At 39.4% G+C, this 17,622-nt stretch overlaps 1 protein-coding gene across 11 annotated transcripts in view; it reads left to right on the forward strand.

The window, feature by feature from the left end:
- Celf2 (CUGBP Elav-like family member 2) overlaps window positions 1-17,622 on the forward strand; it is a 598,848-nt gene that overhangs the window by 499,256 nt on the left and 81,970 nt on the right. For 10 of the 11 annotated variants that reach the window (XM_023701316.1, XM_004641262.2, XM_004641263.2 and 7 more), the window contains one exon: window positions 14,797-14,845. In XM_023701316.1, the coding sequence (XP_023557084.1) occupies window positions 14,797-14,845 (49 nt within the window). Of the gene's footprint in view, window positions 1-14,492; window positions 14,585-14,796; window positions 14,846-17,622 lie in introns of those variants that run through there. The other variant, XM_023701319.1, reaches the window with a different exon arrangement.

Consider the following 17,622-nt stretch of genomic DNA (forward strand, 5'->3'; position numbering starts at 1 on the left):
TTAATGAATAGAATGATTTGTTCTAATGGTGTTTGTAAATAGCTTATCAAGTCCGCATCTTGTACAGCAATTAACCACCAAGAAGAATGTATGCAGTGTGTTAATTATTGAAACTGTCCTACCGATTTGATTTGAAACTGTCTCATTGCTATTTGTTTATCAATAAAATTATGTCCAAAAAAAAGAGTCTGGGCACTAAGATTGAACACTACCCTCAGCACACACATAGTAGTGTGTGAAAATTTTGCCTTTTAATGGATACACACACACAAACACACACACACACACACACACACACACACACACGGATGTGACTGCTAAAGGGTGAAATGCAGTGTCAATATTGTGGCCCTTTTTCTTCAGTGTCTAGAACATTCTTGCCCATACACTATATCCCATCCATATAATACCACAACCACATATATGCCGTCTCACACTTCTAAGAAAGTAAAAGTAAATATTCCTTTATTACAATTCACTGTATCATGTGCTTTATTTATCCGTCACCCGCTATACTCCAATCTCTTCCATTCTTGACCCTTCAGTTTTTTCCATACTGAGCTCCAAATTCCTTGAGGACAGGTACATTCTCACAGCCTAGCTCTATACCATAGATGGTGCTAAAAAAATGTTTGCTGAATCAGTGAACTCTGAAGAATAGTTTTTATTCCCCTCTCCTTCCTCCCCTTTTCCTCCTTCCTTCCTCATGTTTTTTAACTCAGCAGTTCCTTACAAGCTGGTGATGCAGAGGTGGGAGTGTGTGCTCAGTGCCTTATTCCTCATTGCAGTACTTTGGGGCATATAGAACCCTACTCTGCTGTAGAAGCACAAGATGAGACATGAGCATGTATAAAGTCATAAAGCCTTTTTTGCTCTAAATATGACCCTTAAATGCAGTAAGCAAAAAGTTTATGATCCTATAGTACTTTAGAGTTTACTTTACTCTTATGTATATTATTTGATGTCCTTACAGTCCTGTTACGAGTTTTCTGAGTTGCTCCTTGCATCAAAATTGAGTTTATGTAGGCTTAAAGGGGTCAAGTGATTTGCTGTATTTGCAGATGAAAAAGACAAGATTCAAGTCCAGACCTCATAGTTCTATGATGTTCTTTTCACTACTAAATGTCCCAAGTCCCTATTAAGTGACATGTGTCTAGAGTTGTAAGAAGTTATGAAAGCCGATTGCCTTTGCAGATCGAAAGCTGTCCATGCGTGACTTTTGCCTCATTTCTTACTGTTTCTGCCATATGCAGCTCTTGCATTAACTGTCTGCATTTACCTTTGCCACTTAATTTTGGGTCACATGCTGTTTTTTTGTTTTGTTTTGTTTTTGTTTTTTGGCAGAACTGGAGATTGAACTCAGGCCCTTGCGCTTGCCAGGTAAGCGCTTACTCTACTGAGCCATCTCCCAGGCCCCCACATGCTGTATTTTTAAAGATATAAACCTCGAATTTTATCATTAGCAGACTGAGTTTCAGGATAATGCTGTCTATGGAACAACTGAACCATCATTCTAACTTCCCTAAGCTCTGCCAACAAGTCATTTCCGAAGTTAGTAAGCAATCTCATACATTAGAGTAGAACATGAAAATCAAAATAGACAGTAAAATGAAACTCAAACTCCTGAGAATTAGCAGCAGTAAAAGAGAGATCTTCATTTGGCAAAAAATATGAACCAAAGTTAGTACTACTGTAGAAGATGAGATGAATAAGTATAGCTGCTAAAAAACAGTATCAGATGTATTGGTCAGATGTTTAATGGATTTACATAGTAAACATGGGTAATATGATGTAGCCCTTTGAGGCATTATTCTATACTTATGAACTAATTTTAGTAAGAAATTCTAAAGTTTGTGTGTGTGTGTGTGTGTGTGTGTGAGAGAGAGAGAGAGAGAGAGAGAGAGAGAGAGAGAGAGAGAGAACACTTAATCATTTCTGCTTAAACATGATTCAAAAATGACAGTTACCTTGGTTATCTACTTTCATTCACTTAATATAAATCCCAGAGGCCATGGAAGTATTTAAATAAATAAATGGCAAAGGAATACTGAATGAGGCATATTTATTTGTCTGCTGTAAATGAAGTTGTCATTCCTAAACCAATCAAGTAATAATTTTTATGACAGGCTCCAACTGGCAAAAAGGTGGAAATGTTAGACACTAATTAATAAATGTGGCTGGAAAATCAACTGAAACAACTCCAGACTGGGTAACTAAGCTATGGAAGGCTCATTGGAATATGAAATTCAGAGGTGTTTTCCAGTTGATTTGATATATCCTGTCAGCAGGTCAAAATAAAACACAGTTGCTTAAGTTTTCCAGGTTAGTTTTGAACCAGAGGTTTTAAATATTTGCTTGTTAGAGGAGTACTTTTGTGATGGTTTTAGATTGCCTTAAAGTTGAAAGAAAACTAGAGACTTCTGGATAAAGCATGAATAATATTGAAGTTCCTTGAAGCAGATGAAGGATGCCTTGTATCGCACACAAAATACTCATCAAATTCATAGTTGACTTAGATTATATTCTTATTTTAAGTCATCAAGCCTGTGCTTAATTTTACTTAAGCTAAAAATAGTAAATATAGCAGATGAACTATTGGAAAGACTTCCAATAATTTGAAATAGCTTACAAAAATTGAACGTAATACAAGTGTCTGTGTAACAAATGCATGTTGTATTGCCAAGAGAAGTGCTGTGTTTATGTGTGTGAGAGTCATTGGACCTTCTTGTAGATGAGCATATTTGCAGAAGCGATAGAAATAAGGAGTTGAACAACATGATTAGAAGAGAAATACACCATAAAAATGAAAAGCCTGGAAAAGTAACCTCGGATCAAAGCATGGTGTTTGCTGGAACATAGTTCTAAGAGCTAGAATCTAATCTCCAAGACCACAGAAAATTGTAGCAAAGAATAAAATTCTGGACCTTGCATTTTAAACAAATGTAAAAGGCAGTCACCAGAAAGGAGACAGAAAAAAGAAAATAAGAGGTAAGGAATAAATTTAGTAGCAATGGCTCAAAACTGAGATTTCCAATAAGAATATTATATGAATTCACGGGTGGTCCCAGACTGTGACGTGAGAGGACTAGGACAGCAGAGATGCTCCTATCCTGAGATGCTGCCCCCTGAGCAGTGGTCTCAGTCCAGTACCACCAGTTTCTGGTGGCTGACCAAAAGTCAGGTCCATTATAGGTTTCAGTGTCCAATGTATCCCTGTGGAAATGAGATGGGTGCATGGCTTAAAGGGTCTGAGTAAAGATCACTCTCAAAAGCAAAACCAGAGATCATCATTAGCACAGCAGAGCCTTGGAAAATGAGTTTATAAGGCCCGGATGAGGATACTTGTCCCCAGTTAAAAGGCCAGTGCTCAGAGCTGGGTATTCAAAGAGAAACAGACACTAGGAGACCCAGGTAGAAGGGCCCATGAAACAAAATAGACTTCATTCCCCCGGGAGAAGGAAGGCTGGCAAGGGTGGTTGCTTAAGTGGAGGCCTCTGTTCATTCTGGCTCACTGGATGTGGAGAATTGGATGGTAGTGAGCTTCCTGTTCACTGTAAGTGTTGCAGATGGAGCCAAAGGCTGGCTGACAGTGAGGCTGGAGGAGGTCATTATGGGCAGGGACTAGAGTGAAATAGATGATTGCTTTTTAAATCAGGCTTGTTTATCTTAAAAAATTATATTCTGCCAAGTTTATGACATACAGAATTTAGTATTAAAAATGTAAATGAACTACTAGATCATTAGACCACTACTTAATGGCTGGGTCAGGCATTGCTATTTCAGTTTGTATTCTGCTTTGCTCAATTAGCCTGAAAGTTCTAATTTAGCATCTGGGTAACATCTGGAAGAATGAGTGTTAATGTATCCATCATTGGCTTTGGAAGATGAGTCCATGATCAAAAAGAAATCATAGTTAGAAAAGATGGCAGGATGTTTCCCACATAGTGATAAGGGCAAATGATTACCTTCTGCTGATTTTGGCTCCTTCATCAGTAGCGACTATAATCATCCCATCACACAGCATCTTCATGGTCTTTCGCTGTACCTGTGGCTGTCATAGTACAACTTCAGCAGGATTGTAATCCTGGAAGGCTTTTGTCATGTTGAGTTTTCCATTTACCTTTATTTTCAGAGTTACTTATACCCTCCAGTTCCATTTTTGCGTTTGGCTGGAAATCATATAGATCCTAACAAGATATTTCTAGATACACTTAAACTGCTTTGCTTTTATTTGGGAGCTCAAACTACTGCATCCATTATTATTACACCACAAAGATACAGTGACAAAAAGTGGAGGGTTTAAATGTTACCACAAAAGTTTTTCTTTACAAAAATGCTAAACACAATAATAGCAATACCTCTAGAATGAAGTAATAGCTACTTTGGTGTGAAATCTGTTAGGAGGGTTAAAAAGTAGCAAAGGATTGTCTTTTTAACTATATGCAATAATAATTCCAAGTATAAAATAAACCTAAGAAAGGATTACACTTAAACAGCCCTGCTTCTGAATGCTTATTTTCAAACTTTGTTCATTACAGATATTTTTCATTCATGGCCCATACCTACCATATTAAGCCTATTCATTGTTCTTCTAATTTTAAGAATAAACAAAGCAAAATGGAAGCTTGTGTTATTATTTAGTATGAAAACACAGAACCTAATCACAGCTAATGAGTGTAATAAATGCTAGTCTGTACCTCCTCTTGTTTGGTATGTGTTTTATACACAGACGGTAACAAGCTGAATAACTAGGATGCCAAGTTACAGATGGGGTTGTGGAATGTTATTTGACAGCCGATTAGAGTAATCTGTCAGAAATGATGACTTAATCACCATAACAGACTCCAAATTCCCTCATAGAATTCTACCCAGAGTAATCTAATTTTCCTGCAACGTTTTATTTTTTTTTTATTTTTTTCTGGGACTGAACAGTTAGATTGCTTACTTCTCCCCTGTAGTATACTGCATTATTTTTAACAAAAATGTAAGTAGATTGTATTGTTATAGGTAAAAAGGCTGTTTTTTCCCCAGTAAAGCAAAAACAGATAGAGAATTCTGTGTTCCTTGAGGCTTTCTCCATCCCTGAGTTTTGAGTATACATGAAAGAAGCTAGAATTGAACAGTACTGGCTTTGTACTTCCCCAGGGACCAAGAAAGGCCATTCTTTCCAACATGTTCACTTTGCTTCCCAATGGGACCTTTTCTTTTTCCCTTCAGGAAAACTCATATCCTATGTACAATAATGATCATTAAGACAATAACCTTACTGAGCACTTACTAGAAAGCCAATGTTTTAAGTCCTTCACAGAACGTAGTGACCATTAGGAAGAAATTGTAATTTGTTGCCGCTGAGTTTTTTCCCTAGTTGGAATTTTACCAGGAAGATAAGAACAGCGTGTTTTTGCTATTACCCCATTCTCATTTTTTTCATGGTTTAAAACACTTTCATAAAAATGTGTCAGCAAATATTAACTTTAAACTTTCCTGTATTTTTTTCATAAAGAAAATTTTGATCAGAAATAAAGCAGTTTTCATGTCTACTGTGGAAAAGGAAGAGGAAGATCACAGTAGTTGTGTAGGTTCTTACCAATCCCCCTAAGTTACAGCACAGCACATGGATGCATGCTAGAGGTGGTGTGGAGTAGAGGTTTTGGGCATGTCAGACCCAGACAGACCTGGACTTGAACCCTTGATCCTACTTTCTTGCTCTCTGAAGTAACCAAGTTACTGTGTAAGCTGTTTCTCCCTTCGCTACTTCTAAGTATCAATTTCTGTTTCTCCTTTTGCTAATTCTAAGTATCAATCTCACAGAGCCATTGGGAGAATTAAGTTAGTTAACATGCTTGAAGAACCTATAGCAAATGCTTCAAAACTTGAGAGTGAAGGGATGATTTCCTCAATTGTAAATACTTTATGAATTTTCCATGTCATTTACCAGGAATAGCCCTAAACCACAAAGCTAACTTTGTCTCAGTGATAAATGCTGATTTTGATCAACCTGAGCGATATCATTCTATTAAAAATATTTTAGCAAGTTGACCATGCTGCTCACCATTTGAGACAACAAAAAGAAACTGAAAGGGTCTAAAGCTCCCTTTTTTCCTTCTCAGTCCCAGTGTATGGAGCATAAAATAACAGTGAATGAAATGACAAAATTAGTTGCACAGACAGGACAACTCATATACTTCTGAGGATATTCTCCTGTAACAGAAGAACCTTTGATGTGTGCATAGACTCTAAGTTTGGGGGACAACTTGCCTCTAGTTGAGGGCAACACTTTGAAACCTATTTTAACCATTCATAACTTATTTTAAAGAAGTCCAGAAAATACAAGTGCTTTTAGTATTTCAGTTATTAAACAATCAAGATACTATGTATCCTTTATTGTTTAGTGTTGTCATAGAGCAAAATAAAAACATCAGTATGACTTTACTGCTGTAGTCGTTTCATTTTCTCATTTGGCATATTGCTCTTGAGAATTTTTTTTTCTCTCCTCTCTTTATCTAGTTGTAAATATTTTATGGGCAGTAAGCTTATAAAATGTGCCAGCATGGCTGTTCTCTCAAGGGTCAGGATAGGTTTAATAATAAGATGCTTTACAATGACTGCAGAACCCATTTCAGGTTAAAAATGGTATGTTCCATTGAATCTCCTGTGAAGGGTGGTTAGCTCACCGATTGATGCTGATGGCTGGGCTTAAACAAATTCAACATGAGCTCTCCTGTATGTGACAACCCAGCCGGGCCACCCTGCTCTCGGCTTCCCCCCAGACTCTGTCTTTTAGAGGAGGCCTGTGTTCACAAAGAGTCCCATGGAGGCATCACAGGAATGGAGTGCAGAGAGTTGGGAAAAATCACATAAAGTCATGTTTCATGGGACTCTAGAGAAGTGCAGCCAGTGAACTCAGTGTGCTGTGGCTCTACCTAGTCCCTGTGCTCCTGGCATGATGCTTGGCAGTGACAGCTCTTGCCAGAACTGGGTGTAACGCTCTGGGCATGCAGTCACCCCCAGAGACCCTGCGTAATGACTTTGCTCTAAAGTTGCATCCGCATTTTCATTTTGATGAGCTACAGCTGGGCTCTTCTGGGACAAATCTAAGGTCACCACATTGAAAAGTGTGAAGTGTCAGGTCCAGCCAGAGGTCAGCCATTCTAAAGTCCAGCAGTGGACAGCTCAATTCTAGGGCCCTGTGTACCTGGAAAGAAAATCACCTGGCACCTACTTGCTGGACAGGACAAAAGGTGAAGTCAGGCATTATACAGGAAAGCTGGTGTTAGAGCACTGGCAGCTTCCCACCAGGGATGCCAGGATGGAAGCATGTGACAGCCATGTCGTGTACACCAGTGTCAGAGAAGCAGCCACCTGCTGTCACTCAAGCATGTTCTCAACTTTGGGGTGGAAACGAGGTAAGAGTCAGGCCTACCTTCAAGCTCATGTCATTGAAAGTCTGAGTAGCCTGAGGAGCTGCTCTAGTGGGCCACAGTGAGTGATTTCTGAGTGGTTTCCTCTTTGGTGATGCTAGTAGTTAATACATAGACATAACAGAAATTCAACATCTGGTATCTAAGGAACATGCTGAGATCTGGTCTCCCAGCCCACACCATGAGAGAGGAAAGGAGGAAGGGAATTTACCCTTTCACTATATTTCCTTTGTTTTTAAATAAATCGGACCAAAAGGAAGACTGAGACATTAACCAGGACCTTACTATGTAATTTTAGCAAGTGATGTTCTATAATACAATGAAAAAGAAATCTTTAAAGAAGTAGATTTACAGCCTTTCTCCACAGAAGTGTGAACTTGAAGAAATGTGTTAGATCAGTTATACTGCCATGGACATGATCTGTTTCTAGAACTCTTGACTATTGCCATTTCCCCAAGACAAGTATACTGCAGAGAGCAAATCGTAGTTCTCCCGTTGCCTTATAAGCTTGCTGTTAAGTACCACTGAGTTAAGCCCTAATGATGGACGCATTACTCATGTTCGTCATGACTCAGGGAAACTACCCTGGGAATGGTTAGAGGCTGGTGTTTATAAAATTCCAAGACACATGAGAAGCATAGAATTCTTTATCCTATTTTTTAAAATATAATCTAATTTTTAAATGTTTTTTATCATATTATGTAGGGACTTAAAGTTCAACATATCAATACTTGATGAAAAATACCTGTTCCTTATTATGCCTAAGATGTTTGAAATGCAGTGAGATAGTGAGGTTAAGATTGATAGCCCAAATCGTTTGATAATAACAATAAGCTTTTCTTCTGGATGGTTAACAACCTAAGTTTGCAGACCAAATTAGAGAAAAAGGAAGGATACAAGGAAAGCCAACATTTTGGCCCTAACCTTCTAAGGTCAATTAAGACTCAGGACATATGAGAACTTGTACTGTAACGTCATGTACCTCGGTAGTGTCCCAAATTTTCTGATCAAGAAGATTATGGGGCCAAAAAGGAAAGTGATCGATGACATAGAGTGTGCCTAAGGAGAGTCACATGGGGAGAAGACACTCTCTCAGGCTTTCACAGAGAGCACATTGGCCAAGCAATGGCCGTGACTCATCCACATGGCTGCACTGATGAAGGTTCTACAATCTGAGGTACAGGATCTCAGGACAAATCCTGAGGGCATTTCATTGACCTTCTCAGACCAAAAAGCTACAACTCTAGTTGTAGCATAGGTCCTGCTTTACCTTGGTCTTAACCATCCAGTAGAAAAGTATGAAGTCGAAATATAGGAAATAAAGCCATGCTGTTAAGTTGAGCTGTGGGGGACTCAAGTCAATAATTTCTGACATTGCCAGTTAAATATAAGACCCAATGCTATTATAGGCTACTGGACTCTTTTAGAATATTTTGCTGAGTTTACACACCTATAATATTCAATAACGGAACTTAGAAAAAATGGGGTATACCGATGAATGTCCATTTTGTATCTGTGTATTCAAAGAGGTTGGGATAGATATATAGTTGCATTCTCTTAATGAATGGAGTGATTTGTTCTAATGGTGTTTGTAAATGGGATCACAGGTCCGCATCTTGTGCAGCAATTAACCACTAAGAAGAATATATGCAGTGTATTATTTGTTGAAACTGTCCTTCCGATTTGATTTGAAACTGTCTCATTGCTATCTGTTTGTCAATAAAACTTTGAAAAAAATAAATAAATAAATAAATAAAAATAAAATTCCAAGACTCATCAAACACTATAGACAGATTATGACAGTACAGATCGCTGAATATTTTTCCAGATGCAGTCAGTTCTGTTTCATTGTGGAGATGCAGCCTCAATTTAATTAACACACATGTCTTGGGAGAACCCTTACAGAAATTTTCAGAGATCATGCACTCACTTGCCACAGACCAAAGAAGGAAATAGCCCCTGGGGAATCAGTCTCCATCCTGGCTCTGGGAGTCCCTCATAGCTGGTGAGACATTAGGCATACTGGGATAGAGACTAATTAATTCTCTGGGCCATGGCTGGTCTTGTCAACTAGAACCTCCCACTGCAGAACACAGGAAAAAGAGCCAATTCCAGCCTGGTGCAACTCTAGCCTCAGAATGGCCAAATTCCCCAGTTACATTGGATGTAATGTTGAGAAGTCGCAGTTCTGACCCCATTGATTTCATCTTTAGCTCTTGAGGAAAGTGCTGAGGCTACAACCTCGGAATGCCAGTTCTGGTATCTGGGGTGGTTTTAGTTGACAGTTGAGTAAACTTAGGTTATTTTCTCCTTTCTTAAAATTCTCCAATCATGAATATGTAATGAGCAATAGAAATATATGTTGCATGTTTAAATTTTTCAAATGTATTATAAAAGACATTTTCCTTAATCCCCTTCAAACACTTCCCCTTACATAAACTTTATCCCATCCTTCCTGCCCTTTTCTGAAGTGCAATCAAAATACGATGAATGTTATTGCTGCCACATCCCACCCAGCAGCGAAGCTCCTGCTTGTAAAACTGTTGTGCCCTCGTACCCCTCACTCACTGATCTGGTACCATGTGACCTCAAGCTCTTCTCCAAAGTCAAAATAACCGTGAAAGGTACCTGTCTTGAATCAGTTCAGGATACTGATGCAGCCGCAACAGCTCAATTAAAGACATTTAGTTAAGGAGGGCTTCCAGAACTGTCTGTGAAAGTAGTAGGAATAGGAGATAAGTATGGTTGAAGTCAGGGGGAATATTTTAAGGGGGATTGATGGCAATGTGTCTTTTACTATAATATTTTTTTACCTTAGGCATTTACCATTTTTTCTTGCACCTTATCCTCTCTTATTAGTCTTACTATGTTTTCAGTTTGGAGGGGTTTTCTTGGTACTCTTTTTGATTACTGATGTTTAAGAACCATTAGTATTTCCTCTGCTGCTAAGAATGTCATGATTCTTTAGGAACAGTGTAACCTATTTTCTCATACTATGTTTCCTGAAATGTCATTTGCACATTTCCTAATAATTGTATTGCTAATATAGTAAGGAACTGAAATACTGACCTACCTGAGATGCCTTCTCCAGTTTGTCTTCCCTCAGTCTGTGTTCAGCGTTGTTTCCCAGGTTTCCACACTGCAGGTCTTAGTACAACACATCCTGTACTCTGGAAGATGGTTGCTCTGCCTGTCCACACTATACACTATAAGCTCCATCATGCTGAGGACTCCTTGCATTCCTAGCATCTAACATTTGTTCTGCTAAAAGCAGAAACAATTGAAAGGATGGGCAGTCTTAGAGTTATACTAACTGAAATCTTTGAAACCCTTTGTGCTGTGGGGAAAGGCCCTTTATTACAGGCTGAAACTTTAAACTAGGAAACCTTCTCTTTTACAAAGGTTTCCCTGCTTCCCTCAAGATATCTCCCAAATTTCCTAGGATCATAAAATTTTGAGAAAATAAAGCATTATAGAAATGACTCCTCCATTGTTGCTTTTGTCTTCTTTGCCATTTACATCCTGTATGTGATCAGAAATTCAGAAATAAATTGTTCATGATAATGAGCCATTCTTAATAGTGTACTGATTGAGCATCTTTCTCAAGGAAGGTCACAGTGCTTTACATACATTATCTAAATTGTCTCCAGGGCATATTCATATCATAGTGACCGCCCATTCAGATTTCACCAGGGTCTGACAGTCCAGGTCTCTAAGTAGAAAGTAGATCTGCACCCCCCTCACCCTGCCACCCACCTTGGACTGATAAAGACCAAAACACAATTTAAATGTATAGTGACAGTAGCATTTTTTTACGACTGCTATCACTTCCCTAAGCCTTCTAAATGCTGAGCTATAAGGAAAGAAAATGTGAAGTCTTACTGTAGCCATAGAGTTATAGAGACAAAGTGTTGTGGGAGTTTAGAGTAAGGAAAGATTGCTTTCAGCTAGAGGGACATTGCCTACATCTTCAAACAAGTGTTTGTATAGCTCCTTTAATGAGTAAAGCCTGCAGTTCTTAATTGAAGACCCACATGTCCAAGTCCCATGTTGGACATCTGTGGAGAAGCAATGTGATGTAAGGGAGCCATCACCAGGGTAAGAGAAGGGAGATTAGATTTCTGATCCCAGCTCTATCATTAACCAGCTGTGTGTCCTTAGTGGAGTCACTTATTCCCTTCAGACCTATAAACCAAGAGCACTGGACTGTGATTTGCAGAGCCCTTTTTCAGCTTTACTGTAGAATGGTACTGCCTCTCTTGCTCTTAGATTTTCTCTTCCAGTCAGCTGTATACTTCACAGATAAACCTAAATGCTCATATCTATCTGTGCTCCCCTTCCGATGTTTGCCAACAGCTTTTTCAAAATATGCACATATTAATAACTATAATGGACTGTTCCTTCCATGAGGGAAACAGCCATATTCATTTCATTCTTGTGTTCCCTATGTAACATGGACACACTTAGGTCCTCTTTCCTATGTATTTAATCTGTGAGTCTCATCTGATGTTTTAGTACATTAACTAATGTAAGAACAGAAAGCCCCACCTACCACTCTGTGCTCCCATCTTCCACTGATCTTACTAGCTTCCCCCTGCACAACTGATCATCTCAATATAGAAGTCTTTTTTTTTCACTATAGTAGTCTTGTTTCAGCATATCCCCTGTGTCCTCTCCATGGCTCCTTCACTCCCTACAGCCTGGAGTTCTGGCCCCTGCCTTGATAAATTCCTTGAAAAATTGTTTTACTTGCCAGAGTCAGAGATGGTTTGGCAATGTCATCATAGCCTCTAACAGCACTTGTTCTGAATATCTCCTTGTGCTAGAAACCCCCAGCCTTTTGCCCCATGGAAGGAACTAGTTGCTCCTGATTCTGCCTGTTTGCTCTTTCCCTCTAGACATTTTTTTCCAGATCTTCTCCAATGTTATCATCATGGAGACATCATTGTCATCATTTTTCACCCTCAGTTTCCTCTTTGACAGCTTCATTGATGCCTGTGGCTTACACCACCACCTCCCACAATAGGCTGTAAAGTACTGGCCTGCCTCATACACTAGTCCCATATGTCTATCTCTTCTGTACATCACAGCCACATCAATTTAATATGTCCAGACCTGCACGTGTTAGCTGTCTCCAAACTGCTTGCTCTCATTTCCCTGTTCGGCAATGCTTCCCCTAGTCAATCTAGTGGTCTAGACCTGGAGCTCTCCCTTATACTACTGATGTTCATACCTTCAGTCCACCTGGACTGTTTCTAGAAGCCTCGTAGCTGTTCTTCCTGCCTACTGTGTCTCTCTTTTATAATCCATCCTCCATGTTAAGCCAAAGTAACCTTCCTGGACTAAAATATTGATATTTTTGCCTTTGCCCGTAAATCTTTTATACCTGACCGTGAACTTTTGACAGAGTTTCAGTTCCTTGGCTTAGAGGCCATCTCAGCACTTGATACTGACCCTGTCCACATCCCCCCGTCATTGCTCTTCCCCTGCACATGATGCACTCCTCATGCTCTGTGTGCCCTTACTTCTGTATCTCTGCATGGGATATCCTGTGAGTTTCATGTGTCATCCCTCTTCCTCAAGTGCCAACTCCAGGAACTAGAGCTATAGAACTCTTACTGGGAAACATTTGCCTTCCTCACCAAGCAAAATTGAGTGCCAGTGATGCAGCAGCTTTCTCTTGCTTCTCCCCATCTCTTCTCATGTTGCTCAGCTGCCTGTTTGCAGCAGTGTCTCCCCAAACACACAATGAGCACTGAAGTGGAGATGCTTCTTCACCTGGCCTTTGTTCTCTGGCCTGAGCCTAGAGTCAGCCCTTTGGTAGCTATTCCATGCTTGCAGAATGACAGATACAGTCTTACTCAAGGGCTCTGTCAGTGTTTTCCAAACATTTTATTGTATCCTTCTATCTGTTACTGTAGTATACAGGCCACATTCCTCAACCCAAATGAAGGGTTTTCACAGTTTACTTCTGCCAGTTTCTAAAGGTTTGTTTTCCACAATTTTTTTTAAAAGACTGGCCATTTAGGACCCTACACATTCCATTCCCACTGTAATCTCTCCTCCACAAACTGAGTATATGAACAAATGAAGTGGGAAATTGGAGACTTGCTATCCCAACGCTTATGTTCTGTGCATAACAGCTTAATGCTTTTCAGGGAAATCAAAGCAGCTGTGAATTATTTAGCCTCATATCTCTTGGGAATCCTCCCTGTCTTCTTCTGCTTGTGTTCTAAAGACCCTGGCATGTATTAGGTACACATGGTCCGCCCGATAATAATTTCCTCTCATATAAGTGCCAGAGCCAAGTACCATTCCCCTTTCATTTAAATTAGATAAAATCCCGAGCTGTGGCTTTCGAGTGATGGAAGTCCACTGGGGAAATTAAAGGTTCAGAGAGAATGGGACCTGTTATAATAAAAGCATTTGCACAGCCAGTGATTCCATCCACCCTGTAGCTTCTGTGTTCCTTAGGGTATGATGAAATACGCATCCAGAAGACCTCTGAAAGTAGTTTCAGGAATTTATTTTAATTGGAAATGGTGGTAGCATTATGTGCTTGGAGCGAACTGTATGGATTGTGCAAAGTGGTGCATTTGGCATTGCATAAAGAACCATGGAGCATCAGGGTCTTCCAGGATTCAGGACCTCAGCCCCATTTGGTTTAAGTTCCTTCTACTCTGTATACGTACTGGTCATAACCATAAGTCCATGTATCCCTTCTACCATTCCTTACTCTTTCCTTTTTCCTTCCCTCCAAATTTTCAGTGGCTCAGCATTCCTATTTTATATTTAGCATTTAGTAAAAATGAGTAATCCGGTGCTAGTCTTTTAAATCACTCTATGACCCGTAAGAAAAATTCACAAAACAGACATGTAAAATGGCCAGAAGAGAAACAGCAACCCACATTTAAATGTGTAGTAATACAATAACAATATTTTTTTTCAGTACCCTTCGTTTCTGCTTATATAAGAAGAACTTTCTCATTTAACCCTTCTATGCAAGTACTATTTGCATCTTACAGATGAGGATATTGAAGCTCAAAACACTAGCCCAAAATGACACAGATGTAATGAATGATAAAACCAATAATTATAAAGACAGCAACCATGCTGAGTGGCAGAACCTGGTTTTAAATTCAAGCTTGATTCCAAAGTCCAAGGTGTGAAGTACAGTGTTACAGTGCGACTTAAAAGGGTTATATTGCTGAATATAAAAGCTTGCTTGGTCTTTAACATAGACAGTTTTACCTGGGAGAAGTCTTATTACTTGTGTTCCCTTGGAATAGCACCAGTACTAAACTAGTATCACATTTCTGAAACTGGTTTTACAGTTGTTCAATCTGCCTTTACTTTCTCACTTTTGTGTTTTTAGATGCATCATCCCATTCAGATGAAACCTGCAGATAGTGAAAAATCAAACGGTAGGTGCTAACCAACTGTCTCATTTAATAATATCTGCATCTTTAAAAAGTTGGGTGGGGAAGGGCTGTAACTCAGTGGTAGAAGTAGAAGCACTGCCTAGCATGTAGGAGGATCTGGGTTAGATGCCCAGCACTTAAAAATAAGTAATAAGTCAAGAAATAGCCCACCCCAGCTGCTTTTTTCTTTCTGGAAGGTGGAAATTGCTGGCCCAGGAACTTTCCACTATGATCACCACACTTATTTCCTTGTCTCATTTGTCTCTACTGTAAAGATATGAGAGACTGTTACAGGATAGTCTCTGTATCCCGATGTTCAGGGCATGCCTGGAGCAGGGCCACGTGGTACTTGGCTCTTGCTTCTGTCCCCCAACATAATACACAGTTGCCTGATGGTGGGAAGAGAGCTTGAGCAAGAAGGGAATTGTGCCTTAAGAATGAGGCTACTGCTTTGTTTCAGGGTTTTTATCCTTTTTCATTGCCCTGATTGTTTTATTGCACTATTCTTTAAATTGTACCAGTAAATTTGCATCAGAATTCAGCCTACTGATTAAGTAAAGGTACACTTGCCACAAAAACGTGCATTTATTTGATGAGATTCATCTTATAATAGGGATTTGGCTTTCCACCACGCTAGAGGGTTGAGAGCCCACATTTCTCTTAAAAATTTTCGCTTCCATTTCTGTAAGCCTTCTGTCCCTGTTTTGTTCTTTTAATTTACTGAAATGTATGTTAAAGGAATTGCCTGCCACCTTAGACCACAGAGCTGCTCTGTCCCACAGGACAGACATCATCAGCACTGTTTCCTTCCAGGAGGCCTTTTGGCACCTCATTAATTAGTAATCAGGGCAGAAGCCATGCCCTTAGAGAGCTACATATCTGAAAATGTAAATTATGATTGGGCTCTAAGTCTCACCACAAGGTATTTTTGCTAACTGTAGTGCATCCCATTTTCTAGCTTCTTCACAGACTAGAAAGTATTGAAGAAAATTCCAAGTAGTTGTGTGGTGCTGCTAGCACTTGTTTTGTCTGGAGCTTCCTCTCAAGGAGCAGACTGTGGTGCTTTCCCAGCTGCCTTCTGTCAGACCTGTGCTTTCCCTAGGGTGATTTCCCCTTTGCCTAGATTGCTTTATTACAAACTTGCCATGTAGTGTCAAAAATTCTATAATCTGCCACTTCTTTTTTTATAAAATCATGATCATGTTGCTTCATTTCCTCAATAGTTACTCACTGATAACTTACTATATGCCAGCCACATTCTAAAGGCTGAGTTGCAACAATAAAGTTAAAAAAGGGGGAAAAATAAAGATAACCAGGGACTGTATCTTGACTTCATGGAACTTATATTGTCTATAGATTTAAATACCTAAGAGAACTCGTTCTGTTAGGTATTAAACATGGAACTCATTCATAAGATGAAATATGTGCTAACTGCCTCAACATTGGTAGGCTGTTTTTCTTTTCCCATCCTGAGACTCAAGTAAAATGTTTGTAGCAGTCTTTAAGTGCTAGGGCACTTCTGTAAAATGTTCATTACATTAGTACCGTCCAGAGATCTTCCTCTGGTTTTATAGGGTTCCTTGCACATGGTTACCTAAGTGAAAAGCCATTTCCTGTGCTCATTACTTGAGTTCTTTTCCCCAGAGGCACTGCCTACAGTCTATCCTATTCCTTAATAGGATATAGGAGAGACAAATCTTGTATTTATAGGGCAAATCCTATCAGTGAAAGTCTCACAGGTTCTGGCCACCAAGAGATTGTCCTTGGCCTCATAAGTGAACTGTGTCCAGACAAGGCAATAGAATGAAAATCTGTGTGAAAACATTTGTCTTCTGAGCCTTAAGCTGTATTTATGAAAACATGAGTTAGAGGACTGAGTTGAAAACATATGACTTAAAATATACAAGTAGCTAGAACACTACTTGGATAAGAACAATTTCTTCTTTTGCATTTTCTGCTGCATGTGTATATACCCTGGCTTAGGCAAGCTGCTGGGCATTTTGCTGCTCTGTTGTTCTCACTGTCCATGGTCTATGCTGGTCACTAAGGATAATGCTTGCTTTGGGTCGAGCACCGAACACACCAACAGAAAACTGCCATGTTGTGGGTGCCTCCAATTTTACATGATCTCAAAAATCAAGGAGGATTGGGTACTAGTATTACTAGAATAAGAAATCGCCTAAAAATTCTCCTTTCTGGAAGTGGCATGGGGTAGCAGGTAACACCTATTTTTGAGAAGTCTTAGCTGATTTGTGACTACATTTATTGGTTTTGTCCTTCAGCAAGTCCTTCACCTCACTCGGCCTCACCATCATCAGTTGTAAGAGCGGACTGCAGTAGTGTGACATGAACTCCTTTTGTTATACCTGCCTTACCTAATTGGCTGAGGATCATAGAAGTTAACATCTATAAAGAGCCTAACATAGTACCTAGCATGTAGTAAATATTCAGTAGGCTAAGATACGCTAAGTTAGCAGCATAATTCACCTAGCAAGCTGCTTTAATACCTTCTAAGAGACAGAGGCCTTCCAATAGGGCCAGTTCTTCCTTAGAGTTGTAGATTGGCTTTCATTTTTTGAATTGGTAGCAAAAAGTGCAAATGAAATGTAAAAAAGTCTTCTGTATGGAGGCTCAAATGAAGCCTCCCTTTGCCTAGATATCACCATGTTTCGTGGTTCTCTTTGGATCTGATTTATTTTTTTTTAATTTTTTTATTTATTTGAGAGAGAGAGAAAGAGAGAGAGAGAGAGAGAGAGAGAGAGAGAGAGAGAGAGAGAGAG

Source organism: Octodon degus, unplaced genomic scaffold (genome assembly GCF_000260255.1).
Source record: "Octodon degus isolate 3935 unplaced genomic scaffold, OctDeg1.0 scaffold00133, whole genome shotgun sequence".
In the NCBI taxonomy this organism is placed as follows: Eukaryota; Metazoa; Chordata; class Mammalia; order Rodentia; family Octodontidae; genus Octodon; species Octodon degus.